Raw genomic sequence first — 15,987 nt, forward strand, 5'->3', positions numbered from 1 at the left:
GTGTGCATGAAGAAATAACTGTAAAATAAAAAAAGTGCAGCCTTCAACAAAGCAAACTGAAACCAACTGACAGCAGTTGAGTTAGAATTCTTACAACCTGGTAACTAAATCTCCATGAGGGCTCTGATATCATCTATGTGCGCCTTTTTCCGGTCCTGTGGGTTTTTTGCCCCAAAAGCCTTTTCCACAAGCTCCTGCTTTTTCTTCTGCATCTTCACCATGTTCTCCTCCACAGAGTCTTTCACAATAAACTACAACACATTCAAAGGGAGGAAAGCGATCTCTGATTACTACATCAAAATCATATCACAATTCCTTCAGTTAGTCACCAATATTAAATTGAAGTGAGGGTGGGGAATTCATTTCTGAAAGGGGGGGAATAAAATTGTTTGCCAAAACTTAATTTTACAATCTCACAGGGGCTACTTTTCTCTTTGGAATGATTTTTAACTACATAGCAGGGCTTGACATTAAGCACTGTCATGTGCTGGTCCTTCAGGAAAGTGGTCAAAATACAATTTATTCAGAAAAAATATCTTCAGTATTCTCAATTAGTAATATTTTACCAGGAATTAGCAATAAGTTTACCAATTATTTAGACTATTTTAAGACCTTATGAAACTGTTGGACTTCTGAGATTAGTTTTGTATCTGGATCTTGGAACAGCACAACAAAAGGTGGAACATTTGCAGTGAAGGCCCCATGATTATAGAATAGCCTGCCCTGGGACATTAGATCTGCTAAATCTGTTTCTGTTTTCAATTTTACATGGTGTTTGTGAGTCGGCAGTGTGTACACAACCACCCAACCCACTATTTCTATTAATCAAAAAGTGTCAATTTAATGTTTTTCTTTTCTACTCTGTAACGTCACAATTGAGCAGGCCTCACCCACGACTGGTGACTGACTCAACCCTATTATACAGTAGATCCTCCCCTGAGTGATCTCCACGCTGGAGCAGAATAATGTCTTTGCATTGTGAGCATAAGTATTCTGTTGTTGTCTGTAAAAGTGAACACGAGTCTTCAGTGGCTCTGATGCCGGGAGTACATGAACACACAGTGGACAAGTTTTGTTTTTAAAGGAAATGTGCCCCAAAACATACATTTTTGGATGTTTGTGCAAACCATTTTACACCGGACTGCTTTGTGAATACGTCTCAATCAACTCAAGCATGGATCAGTATCAACAGTTCATGTTCCAGCTTTATATTTACATTACGCTTTTATCCAAAGCAACTTATTACAGGGACAATCCCCCCGGAGCAACCTGCCTTGCTCAAGGACACAATGGTGGTGGCTGTGGGGATCGAACCAGCAAACTTCTGATTACCAGTTATGTTCTTTAGCCCACTACACATGTCTAAGTATCGCACTTTATATTTTGTGAATGTTTGCAAATCGCTTTTCCGAATATGCTTGTTAGCTGATTCCACAGCTAATGCATATTCATGGAGAGGAGAGCTATGTCATGGCGGGAAGCAGTAGCTCATTTGCATTTAAAGAGACAAAAACCTCAGTTTTGATTCCTCCCAAAAAGAGGCATTTACAACATGGTATAGAAAATGATCCGTGGGGTATTTTGAGCTGAAACTTCAGACACATTCTGGGGACACCTGAGACTTACATTACATCTTGTAAAAAGGGGCATAATAGGCCTCCTTTAACTATTTTGTACAGACTTGCTTTTACTACAAGTTCTTAACTTGTTTTAATGAGTGTTTTGATTGTATGCTTTGTGAAGCTCTTTGAACTAAATTTTAAAAGGTGATATAAATATTAACATTTTTATATGTAAATTGATATAGGCCTACTTTTATTATTATAATGGACTGATTCATAAGGCTGAGAAAATGCCTGCATATGTCAGATGGAGCATCAGATATAAGAGATGTAACAGGTGATTAGAAGGATGTTGTCTTTTTAAGCATTTCTCTTCACCTAGCAGTAGTTCTAGTAGCTTTAAAAAAGCATTTTTGCCATTTCTGCCTTGTCAAAGGTACTGTAATATAAGCCGCATGATGTGTAGCAAAACTAGACTGCTTCAATGTCACGTGCTTGATTTATATAGTCAGCTTCGTTGTTTATAAACAGGAGTGATAGTTAAACCATGTCGCTCGGAGACGGGGTATAACATTTGCATGTAAAATTAAAACGCAAATATGCGATGTGCACTGCTCACTCGACACTGCAAAATGCTGCCCGAGACATTGTGTGTATGCGTGTATGTATATTTATTATTTATATTATGTACATTGATACGATAGAAAGACAAAATTATTTAATGTGTATATCTGTGGTTTAATTTACAAATTCTCTACTACTACACATTAACATATACAGTCAGGTCCATAAATATTGGGACATCGACAATTCTAATCTTTTTGGCTCTATACACCACCACAATGGATTTGAAATGAAACTAACAAGATGTGCTTTAATTGCAGACTTTCAGCTTTAATTTGAGGGTATTTACATCTAAATCAGGTGAACGTTGTAGGAATTACAACAGTTTGTATATGTGCCTCCCACTTTTTAAGGGACCAAAAGTAAAGGGACAATTGGCTGCTCAGCTGTTCCATGGCCAGGTGTGTGTTATTCCCTCATTATCCCATTTACAAAGAGCAGATAAAAGGTCCAGAGTTCATTTCAAGTGTGCTATTTGCATTTGGAATCTGTTGCTGTCAACTCTCAATATGAGATCCAAAGAGCTGTCACTATCAGTGAAGCAAGCCATCATTAAGCTGAAAAATCTAAACAAACCCATCAGAGAGATAGCAAAAACATTAGGTGTGGCCAAATCAACTGTTTGGAACATTCTTAAAAAGAAAGAATGCACCGACCCAGAAGACCACGGAAAACAACTGTGGTGGATGACCGAAGAATTCTTTCCCTGGTGAAGAAAACACCCTTCACAACAGTTGGCCAGATTAAGAACACTCTCCAGGAGGTAGGTGTAAGTTTGTCAAAGTCAACAATCAAGAGAAGACTTGACCAGAGTGAATACAGAGGGTTCACCACAAGATGTAAACCATTGGTGAGCCTCAAAAACAGGAAGGCCAGATTAGAGGTTGCCAAACAACATCTAAAAAAAGCCTTCACAGTTCTGGAACAACATCCTATGGACAGATGAGACAAAGATCAACTTGTACCAGAGTGATGGGAAGAGAAGAGTATGGAGAAGGAAAGGAACTGCTCATGATCCAAAGCATACTACCTCATCAGTGAAGCATGGTGGTGGTAGTGTCATGGCGTGGGCATGTATGGCTGTCAATGGAACTGGTTCTCTTGTATTTATTGATGATGTGACTGCTGACAAAAGCAGCAGGATGAATTCGGAAGTGTTTCGGGCAATATTATCTGCTCATATTCAGCCAAATGCTTCACAGTACAGATGGACAATGACCCGAAGTGGAATGTTATGCAATGGCCAAGTCAATCACCTGACCTGAATCCAATTGAGCATGCATTTCACTTGCTGAAGACAAAACTGAAGGGAAAATGCCCCAAGAACAAGCAGGAACTGAAGACAGTTGCAGTAGAGGCCTAGCAGAGCATCACCAGGGATGAAACCCAGCTTCTGGTGATGTCTATGCATTCCAGGCTTCAGGCTGTAATTGACTGCAAAGGATTTGCAACCAAGTATTAAAAAGTGAAAGTTTGATTTATGATTGTTAATCTGTCCCATTACTTTTGGTCCCTTAAAAAGTGGGAGGCACATATACAAACTGTTGTAATTCCTACACCGTTCACCTGATTTGAATGTAAATACCCTCAAATTAAAGCTGAAAGTCTGCAGTTGAAACATCTTGTTCGTTTCATTTCAAATCCATTGTGGTGGTGTATAGAGCCAAAAAGATTAGAATTGTGTCGATGTCCCAATATTTATGGACCTGACTGTAATATATTTGTGTGGGAATTCCCGGGTTATAAAAATGGAACTTGCTGAGTAATTAAACGTCCGCAATCCCGCACCAAATATCATGCCCTGTAAAGGTAGTGTAAACATTTCTGTAGTACCAAATAGAATTGCAATAATAGTAGCTCTTTTCAAACAGATTTCCCCAAATAATGCCCCATCTACCATTGCTCAGAGAAATGGCAGTTCCACAAATTCATACCATTGTTTGAGCCAGTGTTACTGTTTTAGGCTGGTCGTGATGCTCAAACACAGCAATGTTTCACAATTTCACAGTGTTCACAATTTTTTCTACCTTGCAAATTTGTTTTTTTGTACATCAAGTTGGGATAAGAAGCATTTTAACATCCCAAAACAATTACACTACATGTAAGATTTGTTGTCATGAGCTAATGAGGAAGTCATAAAGATAATATTTTGTTACATTTGTCACCACTGTCTGTTACCACTTAGAAAAATGATGTAATAGCGGTGGGATCAGCTGCTAACATGACATAAATCAAAGACTTTACCTTAGTGATCACTACATCTCTGCTCTGGCCTAACCTATGACATCTGTCAACACACTGATCTTCTGCTGCTGGATTCCAGGCCTGAAAGAAAAAAAAATTTTAAAAAACAGAATCAACAAATGTGTTTGTGTATGAGGCCATGTCTAGTGCAACAGAGAATTAATTTCTCATTATATTTATGCTTTCAGAATTAAACAATCAGAATACTGCCATCCAGTGGATGACAAAGTAAATTCTGGGACATTTCACTCACTGGATCCATCAGAAAGACATGAGAAGCAGCAGTCAAATTAAGCCCCACCCCTCCAGCTTTGAGTGACAGTAACATGAGAGTGGGGCTTCCCGGAGAGGAGTCCTGCAGGTCCTGAATTGCTTGTGCTCTGTTCTTCTGATTCATAGAGCCATCCAGGCGTGTGAAAGAGAACCCATATTCCCTGCACACACCACCAGTGTCAGCACTCAAAACAACTTATGGCTGCTGCTTTAAGTACTTAGTGCATTCTGTAATTTATAGTAGCCACAGGGCTGATAACGATACCTCAATGGAACCTCTAAAAGATTTAGAAACTTGGTGAACTGAGAGACCACAAGACTTTTTACAGTGGGATCTTCATTCCGCAGCTTCAACAGGTTGCTCATCAAAGCGTCTACCTGCATATAAGAAAAAAACATTATAAGAAACCTACAAACTATAGGTGTTAAGACAGAACTACTACAACTCTCAGATCCAGACAGTATATCTATGGACCATCTGATGCATACTAGGCACAAAAAGGGAAGCGCTTTCTCAAGGCATGTACCATTTTGGTTGGCTGCCTTAAAGGGATAGTTCACAAGAAAATGAAAATTCTCTCATTTGCTCACCCCTCATGCCATCCCAGATATACACCGATCAGCCACAACATTAAAACCACCTGCTAATATAATGTAGGTCCCCAAAGTGCCGCCAAAACACCAGCAACCCTCATCTCAGAATTGCATTCTGAGATTATATTCTTCTCAGCACAATTGTACTGAGCAGTTATCTGAGTTACCGTAGACTTGAACCAGTAGACTTCGAACCAGTCTTGCCATTCTTTGTTGACCTCTCTCATCAACAAGGCATTTCCATCTGCAGAATTGCCACTTTTCTGTATGTTTTTTGTTTTTGCCAAAATTCATAGTAAACTCTAGAGACTGTTGTGCCTGAAAATCCCAGGAGATCAGCAATTGCAGAAGTACTCAAACCAGCCCATCTGGCACCAACAATCATGCCACAGTCGAAATAACAGAGATCACATTTTTCCCCATTCTGATTTTTCCCAGCTCCTGACCCATATCTGTATGATTTTATGCACTGGTGCCACATAATCACCAAATAATCGCACGGATGTATGGCCTCCTCCAGAAAATGGCAAATTGCTAGGCTGTTTTAATGCCATTCTTAATTGATACATTTTACACTGCAGGCACGAGAGATGGGCACAACGCAGGCTGCTTTTGCCAGTGTGCAGAACATAACCCACTGTATTCGCATATTAGAATTTTGCATTCATTAGGATGACGTCACGTGGTACACTTGTGGCATCAACATAAGGAGTTGCTGATGCTTCGTGTTAATATTTTCACTGGATATTGTGTTCAACTTTTTTTCAATTGGTCAGACATTGGGACGTTTTAAATGGTCAAAAACTGGTAATTACCAGCTAATGAAAACCCTGCTTCTATCATCTTTGAAGCCTGGAGAAACAAAATAGCCAAAAGATGCATAAGAGGAAAAAGTTACTTTGGAACTTGATCGCCACTTCTCGGCATCGGTTGATCCATTATCCACCTCTTCCCCAGGATACTCCACCAGCTCTTTGGTCTTGATCGGAGCACGACACAGGGGACATCTAGCCTGCTCCTATGAAACAGGAACAAACAGTATCCAGGTATGACTGATCAATACAGGAGTCTTCAGGATTCCTCTTCAGAGGTATTAAAGTAATGCTGACCTTTTCTGAGTGGATGATCTCACAGATGCAGGGTCTGCAGAAGACGTGTGCACAGTACGTGATGACGGGCTGACGTAGGGAGTCTAGACAGACAGCACACTCCTCGTCTGAGCCGGAGTTCAGCACCAGGGTGATTTTATTGATGAGACGCTCCCGCAGCTCAGTGGGGGTCACAGAATCACCTAATGCAGATCCAAAAGACAGGGTCATCACAACATATTGACAGAGCAAAACTGATTATGGCTGGTAATTGGAAGGTTGCGGATTACATTAAAATATTATAAATTACAAATATACTGTGTGTTAAATTAGGCTTAGAAACCTACAGTGTTGTAAATAAACAGTGTTGCTTTATATATTAAATGCACAGTGTCTTATCGATACCTGCTCCTGTATATTTCCCCACAAGACTAGGGTGACAGCAGTACTGCCTAAGACGGACCAAGATGGCCAACACATCAGCATAGTTTGTCATGACAGTCCCCTCTTGGAAATAGCTGTGAAGATAAACGTTTCCATTTAGTTATTTTTAAAACCTTAATGTAATGGTGATCAGTAGCAGCTCACACTATACCTACCTGCCGATGATGTTCCTCCCCTCCCTCTTGACCTGTTCATACTCTTCCCTCTCCTCCTCAGAGAGTGTCACATGCTGAACAAACACTCTTCTCTCAGGTAACTGCACCACAGTGAGGCCACCCACTTTACTTGTCTTAGTGCGTCTGAGGGTGATCCCCTTTACCAGCACCTGCAAATTCCTGATAACACATAATGCAAGATATGTTGTGGATATGTTTCCACTTATGTACAATGAGAGAGGAAATGATGGAAAAAGGAGGGGGGAAACGGGATTAGAAATATTTGCAAACCAGATTCAAACTTGTGTAGCCCCTATGGACACCATATGTGATTGAGCACTAAACACAAACCACGGCTCTGACATGCATGATTAAACATTTCACAAAACAAGTCAATGTAATTTTGCATTGGAAAACTTATTTGATTTAATATTATGTGGATTGTTATTACATACTTTAGTCCAACTCTGTCACCCATGTTAACAGGTCTCTGAATAATTCTGTTCCACCACTCTTTCACATCAAAAGGCTTCAGCTTCAAGAAAGACAGCAGCATATAAAGATCCTTCAGAGTGTTTTGAATAGGCGTCCCTGAAAGTGAAAAGATAATGATTAAATTGCTATACAGACTATATAGACCCAAATATGTATCCTTCCTTTTGATATCAAAGGTTCCCATGCTTTTTAACCAATTCATCTCCATGACCTTTCCAGTAGTTTCTGATTATTGGAAAAGGTATTTTATTTATAGAGACTGGGAGAGATTTCCATTTGTATGTCAGGTATTGATCTTAAATTAAAATTAGTATTATTATACTCAGTGTGCAAATGTCTCCATAAGACCCTTAAAAAGACATACCGATCTTGTCATGCTAGCTTGCAAGCAGTTAAAAAGGGCAATATCTAGCTGGTGAAATATTTTAGAGCAGTTTAACTAGAAAAAACAAACTCACTTTAAATGAGTCAGAGTAATCAGATAACTTCTCAAACAAACTCACCAGACAGGATCCACCTGCGCGCTGACTGGAGCTCCAGTACAGCTTTGCTCTGAAGAGCACTGGGGTTTCTGATGACGTGACCCTCATCCAGCACCACTCTCAGCCAGTTTACTTTATGCAGCGGACTGCTGGCCTTGTTCTGCGGGCGATGAAAAATTACTTGAGTACGAAAGATTCTGTATTCCACCATTTATCCAGTGCTGAATGTGTGATTAAAAAATTCATAGGACATAGGTTCAGTATCATGTAATCATAAACATCTCACAGCAAGAGCCAAAAAATAAAACAAACACAGGTCTGTAAATCCACTCACCCCATAATCTGACGAGAGAACATTGTATGTTGTAAGAACCACATCTTGTCCAGACAGAAGGCTGACTGAGCGCTTGCGCTCGGATCCATAGTACAGGTAAACATTCAATGTGAAATCAGCTCGGATATGTTGTTCAAACTGGTCCTAAAACAGTTATTAAATAAATTAACGTACAAACAAGAGGAATGTGATTTAAACGGATAGTTCACCCAAAAATACGAATTACCGTATCATTTACTCACCCTCATGCCATTCCAGATTTGTATGACTATCTTCTGGTGAACACAAATGTTTTTAGGTGAATATCTCAGTCTGTAGGTCCATACAATGCAAGTGAATGGTGTCCAGACATTTAAAGCTTCAAAAATCACATAAAGGCAACATAAAAGTAATCCATATGACATCGGTGGTTAAATTCATATTTTCAGAAGTGATATGATAGGTGTGGGATTCTTGTGGATTACTTTTATGTGGCCTTCATGTGATTTTTGGGACTTCAAAAGGTCTGGTCACCATTCACTTGCATCGTATGGACCTACAGAGCAGAGATATTCTTCTAAAAATCTTTGTTTGTGTTCAGCAGAAAATGTCATACATATCTGGGATTGCATGAGAGTGATTAAATGAAAGAATTGACATTTTTGGGTTAACTTTCTCATTAACCCCGAAGTATACTTCAATTTTGACATGAACGCTCAGCTTCTGAGTATAGTCGAACAAGAGTCTGTAAAAGTATAATCCATATAACTGCACATGTAAACACAGGTGGTTGGGCGCACGCACGCTAGACTGCTGAGACACCGAACTTTCTCTTCAGGAGTTAAGTCCCATATAGTTGTCTTTATATACCTTCAGACTCAAGTTATACAAACGCAGTATGTCCAATCCTCATTGGAAACGCGCTCTTGACTTGCACATCCACTGTTGTTGTTTTTACCTTCATCTCCTAATGTTTAGCACCGATTACATCTTATAGCGCTTCTTTGAGACAGCTAAAGCTCAAATGTGAGTGTTGCCACCATGTGGACCCACTAATTAGTGCACATACCTCTGGGCACAAGCGCATTCTGTGCATTCAAAGACAAGCAGTTAGAAAAATGGGGCTGCACACATTCTGTGCTCGAGCACTCTGCTAATGACTAGATTTGCATCACGTGTCCTGACCAAAGTATACTTTGGGCTTAAATGAACATAAGATCTTTGAGCACATTTTACATTACACTCACCAGCCAGGTGCCAAGGACAGACAGAGGACACACAATTAAAGTGGCTCTGGCACCTGAGCCCCCAATGCTTCCAGAGGGGCCCTTATTAGTACCTATAACCCATACAAAGCAGATTCTGTTAGGTAAAACTCACTCATACTGTAAGGAACAGACAAATGGCAGTTCATGTTGCACTCACCAGAACTCTTCTTTGCACTCTTTTTTGAAGGCTTGACTTGTGTGGAACTGCAGTCCAGAGCAGCAGCAAAGTCCAGATCATCCACTAGAACCACTTCTATATATATATATATAAAAAGCAGAAATCAGAAAGCTGTGACTGTGAAAATCCTGTATATTGAACAATGAGAAAAGACTGCCTTTCAATTTACAGACAAGAAGAGACGGTACCTTTCTTTGTGTTGGCTGACTTTTTAGCAGTTTTTCTTGTGGATTTTGCTGGAAAAAGAACAAACATGTTTGACAAACAATCAACAGTTATCAAAACTTAAAGGTTAGTTCACCAAACATGAAAATTCTCTCATTATTTACTCACCCTCATTCCATCCCAGATTTGTATGACTTTGTTTCTTCTGCTGAACACAAAGATTTTAGAAGAATATGTCAGTTCTGTAGGTCCATATAATGCAAGTGAATGGGTATAAACTTTTAAGGCTCTAAAAAGCACATACATGCAGCATAAAAGTAATTCACACAACTCCGGTGGTTTAATCCAAGTGATATGATGGGTGTGGGTGAGAACCAGATAAAATATTTCAGTCCTTTTTTACTATAAATTCTCCTCCCTGCCCAGAAGGTGATGAATGAATGTGAATCACCAAACAATTAAAGAATGTTAGTGAAAGTGGAAACTAATAGTAAAAAAAGGACCTAAATATTGAACTGCTTCTGAAGATATAGATTTAACCACTGTAGTCTTTTATATGCTTTTAGGATATTCAAATTTCTGGCCACCCTTCACTTGCATTGTATGGACCTAAGGGGGCTGAGATTTTCTTCTAAAATATTTGTTGGTGTTCAGAAAGCAGAAGAAAGTAAGTCACACATCTATAATGATATGAGGCCGAGTAAATTAAGAGAACATTTTCATTTTTGAGAGAACTATTCCTTTAACAAAGAAACTAGGGATGTATAATTAATATATCAATTAATATATATATAGTGAAATTATTGGTATCAGCTATCAGTCTTGTTTTAAAATTGTCAGTATTGGTCTGATTAGGCCAATATTGCAAGCAGATCACATTAAACTGTTATCCTTTTCTACTTTATATTAACATGTTTTAATGATTAAACAAAAATATATAATAAATGGCAATCATATCTGTCATTGGTCATAACATTAATTAACTATCAATATGGGCCATCATTTTGATATTGCAGCATATCTGAGAGAAACCAACCTTTCTTCTGAGGTGTAGACTTTTCAGTATCTTCCCCATTGGTGTCAGCAGTGCCACTGTCAACATGCAATCTTTTCAGTTGGGATGACCCCTCCGATTCCTTACATTCTTCAAGAACACAGATTATATATATAACAAAATATATTAGTATTCTACAACAAATTTAACCTCAGTACAAAAAGTATTTTTTTTTTCAGGAACTTCTAATCAATTCAGAATGGTAAAAAAAGGTTTATAAATGTATTGCACTGTGACATTTTTACCTTTAGAAGCCAACGATTTCTGGGAAGTAGAACGCTTAGAAGATCCTTCCTAAAAAATATTATAATAATAATTCAAGGCCTGTTAATTTTTTAATTCTGGTTCCGGTATTCATTCCTTCAGAGTAACTTGTTTTGTTGTAGAATTTGTTTTTATCTGCCTCTTACTCACACATTTTTCCAGCGGCAGAGGTTTCCCATTTTGGAAATTAGAGACTATCAAGGCAATGGTGGTGAGGGTTTTGCCCTAAAACAAATCAATAATGACAGCTCTTGTAAGCACCGGTATGGTTTATTGACCACTAAAAGAAGAACATTTGGTTTAAGATTCAATCACCAGCCCCATGTCATCAGCCAAAATCCCTCCAAGCACTTTCTCTGGCCTTTCCTTAACAGCGAAGTTAGTGAGAACGTTAAAGTAAAGGCCACCCTTCTGCTCCCAGAAAGGGGGCAGGTCATTGCTGTTTTCACGGGAAGTCATCCACGAGAGCGCCTGCTTTTGATGTGGGAGCAAGGGAGTGCACACTGCCTATAAGGACACATTAACAGAGACATCTTCATGACTGATTTGCTTTTATATGATGGATGAGATTGACAGTACAAAAAAGAAAGGCTGTGGGATGTTTTCTTTTTGCTTGTTCTCTTACTCCTGCTGGCTCCATCTCTCTCGTTTTGTCCTCCATTAAATCATCAAAGAGCTTGTCAAAGGCATTTTTCAGCTGAAATGGTGTAACAAAGTAAAGTTTAAATTACATTTATGCAGACAGCATTAGAAACTAGCAGTCAACCGCAATGGCCGGTGACAATACAGTTAACTAGAGAGCGAGGTGGCTGATATTAAGATGGTATATGTGTGATAAAGGCTAATACAATTAAATTGGATAGCAATTGAGATATATATATATATACATTATTTGTATTATTATTATTTTTACAAAATATTTACTTGTATTATACTTCAAATGTTTGTAAACAGAAATTTTCCATTGACTAGTCTGTTGGTAGGGATATTACAGGAATATTACAGGTTCGATACATGTTAAGCTCAATCAACAGCATTTGTGACAAAATGTTGATTACCATGTAAATAATTGACTCGTCCCTCCTTTTCCTTAAAAAAGCAAAAATCTAAGTTACAGTAAGGCACTTACAATGTGAAAGGGACTTAAAAGGCAGAAATATCAAGCTTATAATTTTATACAAGCAATTGCATACATTTTTTTGTTAAAACTCTTTTTTTATTTGAGTTGTAAAATTGTTTAAACCATCATTTTTAAAGCCCTTTTAGGGCTTGTTGACATTATATCATCATGTTATTACACTAAAATCATGTTACCATGCATATTGTTTATGTCTTGTAGCTATACTTTCCAAACAGTGAGTATTTTAATGTTTACGGTTTGGCCCCATTCTCTTGATGGGTAAGTCGAAATATAATTTGTTGTGATCAATATTATGCCACAAATGCTGTTGATTGAGCCTAACTTGTATTGAACCCTGAATATTAATTGGCCAAGTGGGGATGGTTATCGGAAGATGCTGATAATCTCAAAGTAGCCAATTATCCGCCAAAACTGTATATTAGCCTGTTGGTCTATCACTACTATAAACAACTAGATTATGACATACAAAAATAATCAGATAGAAAAAGTAACCAATTTTGTCATCTAATAAACAATGTCTGTCATGTGCACTTTACCTCTTCAACAGTCAAGGGAATTGCAGTAATTTTGGAGGAGAATCCGAACAATCCTAATGGATCTCTACCTGTAGACATATGTGTGGTGCCTCCTTAAAGAATAAACTAATGTCAGTTATATAACTAAGACCATTATGTTTACCAAAGAACATCACATAGTGACAAGCAAATAAGTGAACCTTTGAAATCAGTGCCAAGTCTGAAACCATGGCATCTCATATGATTGTGCACAGCTTCTCTGTTCTCTTCATTGCCCCAGAACGTGAGGTTCACCGGCATTGTGAATTTATTTTTATCCCCATATGGCACAACCCTATTAAGAAATCAAGAGCATGAAACAACCAGATAAATCTGACCAGGTGGTTATACTTACTACATCAAATAAAAATGTTTTATGCCATACAATTCAACAAATTGGAATAAAAACCTGTTAAAAAAACAGCTTAAAAAATACTTGTACACTGAGAAGTTATTGTACCCTTCCATCCTTGCCAAGTTGTTGTCCATAATATAGGCCATTGCAGCAGCCAGTTCTCTTTTGATGTGCCCCACTTGTCTCCCATAAACATTGGCAACCATCACTGCATTTCGGTCATAGGGATTCTGAGGCTCTCTCACCAATGACACCATCTCCCCTTTATTGACCTATGGAAGTTATATCACAATCAAACAATATTCTTATTAACCTTTAAACCACTAAAAAGAGTTGCAAAGTCCATCCAATAACCTGATATTTCCAAAGATAGTTTGATTATTGGATATTTAGACCAGGGGTTCTTAATTGATTCAATACACTTGACTTGAACTTCCAGTGTGATGAATTAAGAGATCATTACAGCCATGAATGAGAAAAATCTATTTTTTCACCCTCATTAATTCATAGAAATACTAAAAATTAAGACATTGTTTTCAATATAAAAAAAAAACATGGCGGATGAAAAATCTCAGTTGCCTCTGTGTCTGAGACCGCCAATCTGCGCATCTTATCACATTATAGCGACCACGAGGAGGTTACCACATGTGACTCTACCCTCCCTAACAACCAGGCCAATTTGGTTGCTTAGGAGACCTGGCTGGAGTCACTCAGCATGCTCTGGATTTGAACTTGTGACTCCAGGTGTGGTAGTCAGCGTCTTTACGCGGTGAGCTACCCAGGCCCCCGTAAAATAACCATTATTATTTAAAAAAGATAACTTTACTCATATTTGCAACATGATGAGGTCACGTGACAACAATACATCATACTACTGTCTATTGCAAACTCATTCTCAAAAGTCAGGATACTCACCACTCCAGAATAGTACCGCAGGCCAACAACTGTTCCTTGAATAGTCCCAATCTGAACACTCTCTTCTGCCTCCAGGTCCAGCCCTGCATCCTCTGTTAAATTTGCAATTTCTTGGGATATAGTCTCTGTTTGACCCACATTCAAGAAATCTATGAAAGCTGATGATGGATGGTATGCATTAGAATAACAATAATGAAATGCATTGGGAGTAGATTATAGGTGCAATCCTATTAGTTCACATTCATAATAATATTTAACAAAAATTTTAAAGTCAAAATATTTTCCACCATATCTTGGCGAAGCGCTGGTCGAGGGGCTGCAAGGATGCACAGCAGAACGGAGACTGAAGTTTGGTGATGACTGCATGTCTGCGAACACACCTCGAAAAAAACTTTGTGAAATGTAATTGTAAACACATAGTCAACACGCCATTCAAAAGTTTATGCATATTGTAGGGTCTCGAGCTAACATGTACATGCAAAAGTTTTAAACAATAGGAACGAATGATTTACTGGCGTTGGTATTGTGAGCTGCTTAATTCGACTAGTTAAACCATCATCGTTTAACACGTCAAGTTTTAACAAGCGAACATGTTTCATGGATTAATTTAAACTGTATTAGCGATCAGGCCTATTAACAGCCACACTCACCTTCTGTTCAAAGACTTAAGTACGACAAAGTTTGCAGTGTGCTACATGTGCAGTGGGTATTGAAGAGATATAGGGGTTAGATGTAGTTAAGAAAATGTATTTTCATCGACGGCTGACAGAAAGTCAAGGCGCGTATTTCCAAATACTCCTCGTGCAGACTGTAGCGCGATGACGTAGTGGATGTTTTAATGCGCATGCGTATTCACATTTTAATGTTTTGTTTTGTTACTGTAGCGTACTTAACGGTCATTAATACAGTATATATTAATATAACACACACATAGACAATTATATATTATGGCTGCACGATTATTAAAAATAAAATCGCTGTGTGATATTGTGCAATTATTGAAACGCGATAATGCCGATTAAATTAAATTAATAGATAAATCAAGCTGTTCGCTTCAAAGTATACTTCACGCTGCTCTGTCCAGTCTGCATTGTGTATACGCATTATTACAGTGTATTCAGAGCGGTTATGTGCTCCACAAATCATGATTAGAATAACAGATGCTCCATTCGGTTCCATGTGCTGACCCATTTTAAATGAGAAGCACATTACAGTGAGGTGTATAGTGCTTAATTTATGTATTTGTTTTCTGTAGGTGGAGGAAAAACAAGAAAAAAGTAATTTACGAAATCCATGGTTATGAACATTTTTAAAAGCTAAGCTATATTAAACAAATGTCTCAGTATAATAATATAATACTTTAATACTAATTAATAATGTACTCAATGTAACCATAAAAACCAAAACATCCACTATGTCACCAAAATTTAATACGCAGAGGATTACATAGCGCTACAGCCTGCAGCGAGAACCCTCTGGCCAATGTGTGGCGCGTACGTTACAGACACGTAAACCAATCAGCAGAGACTGATGAATGACGTCACAAAAAAAATTAACTAAAATGAAATAAAATAAAAACAAATACATAAATAAATAAAAATGAGATTAAATAATTTTCCTTTCAAAATGTACACGATTAAATCTAGGTGTAGGCTACTTGTATTTTTAATGTATATTTTTGTTATAATACCCTGGCAATAAAATAAATAAATAAATAAATGTTATGTAAAAAACATTGTGAAAACGACTGTATATATATATATATATATATATATTAGGGCTGTCAATCGATTACAATTTTTAATCAAATTAATTACAT

General features: G+C 37.9%; 1 protein-coding gene across 2 annotated transcripts; it reads right to left on the bottom strand.

The window, feature by feature from the left end:
* Window positions 1–39: 39 nt before the first annotated feature.
* Window positions 40–14,983, bottom strand: hltf (helicase-like transcription factor). 2 transcript variants are annotated; one of them, XM_052134719.1, is made up of 25 exons: window positions 14,819–14,983; window positions 14,456–14,536; window positions 14,169–14,326; window positions 13,359–13,525; window positions 13,060–13,193; window positions 12,881–12,972; window positions 11,829–11,900; window positions 11,519–11,710; window positions 11,354–11,428; window positions 11,185–11,233; window positions 10,922–11,029; window positions 9,909–9,956; window positions 9,700–9,795; window positions 9,522–9,613; window positions 8,296–8,439; window positions 7,983–8,121; window positions 7,440–7,575; window positions 6,985–7,164; window positions 6,791–6,903; window positions 6,407–6,588; window positions 6,196–6,315; window positions 4,969–5,081; window positions 4,684–4,864; window positions 4,431–4,511; window positions 40–251 (listed from the first exon to the last, which is right to left on the bottom strand). In XM_052134719.1, the coding sequence occupies exons 2-25, from the start codon at window positions 14,532–14,534 to the stop codon at window positions 105–107; spliced, it is 2,898 nt and encodes a 965-aa protein (XP_051990679.1). In that variant the 5' UTR covers window positions 14,535–14,536; window positions 14,819–14,983; the 3' UTR covers window positions 40–104. The 2 variants fall into 2 exon arrangements, with proteins under 2 accessions (XP_051990679.1, XP_051990678.1); XM_052134718.1 differs by having other exon boundaries at window positions 14,456–14,559.
* Between the last annotated feature and the right edge of the window lie 1,004 nt (window positions 14,984–15,987).

This window comes from Xyrauchen texanus, chromosome 9, assembly GCF_025860055.1.
Source record: "Xyrauchen texanus isolate HMW12.3.18 chromosome 9, RBS_HiC_50CHRs, whole genome shotgun sequence".
In the NCBI taxonomy this organism is placed as follows: Eukaryota; Metazoa; Chordata; class Actinopteri; order Cypriniformes; family Catostomidae; genus Xyrauchen; species Xyrauchen texanus.

Coding starts and splice junctions, on each gene's coding strand:
- hltf (XM_052134719.1), bottom strand. CDS start 14,534: ATGCAGTCATCACCAAACTTCAGTCTCCGTTCTGCTGTGCATCCTTGC. Junction 13,194..13,358: donor AACTTGGCAAGGATGGAAGG/GTACAATAACTT, acceptor ATTTCTTAATAG/GGTTGTGCCATATGGGGATA. Junction 7,576..7,982: donor GCGCAGGTGGATCCTGTCTG/GTGAGTTTGTTT, acceptor TTTCACTTTCAG/GGACGCCTATTCAAAACACT.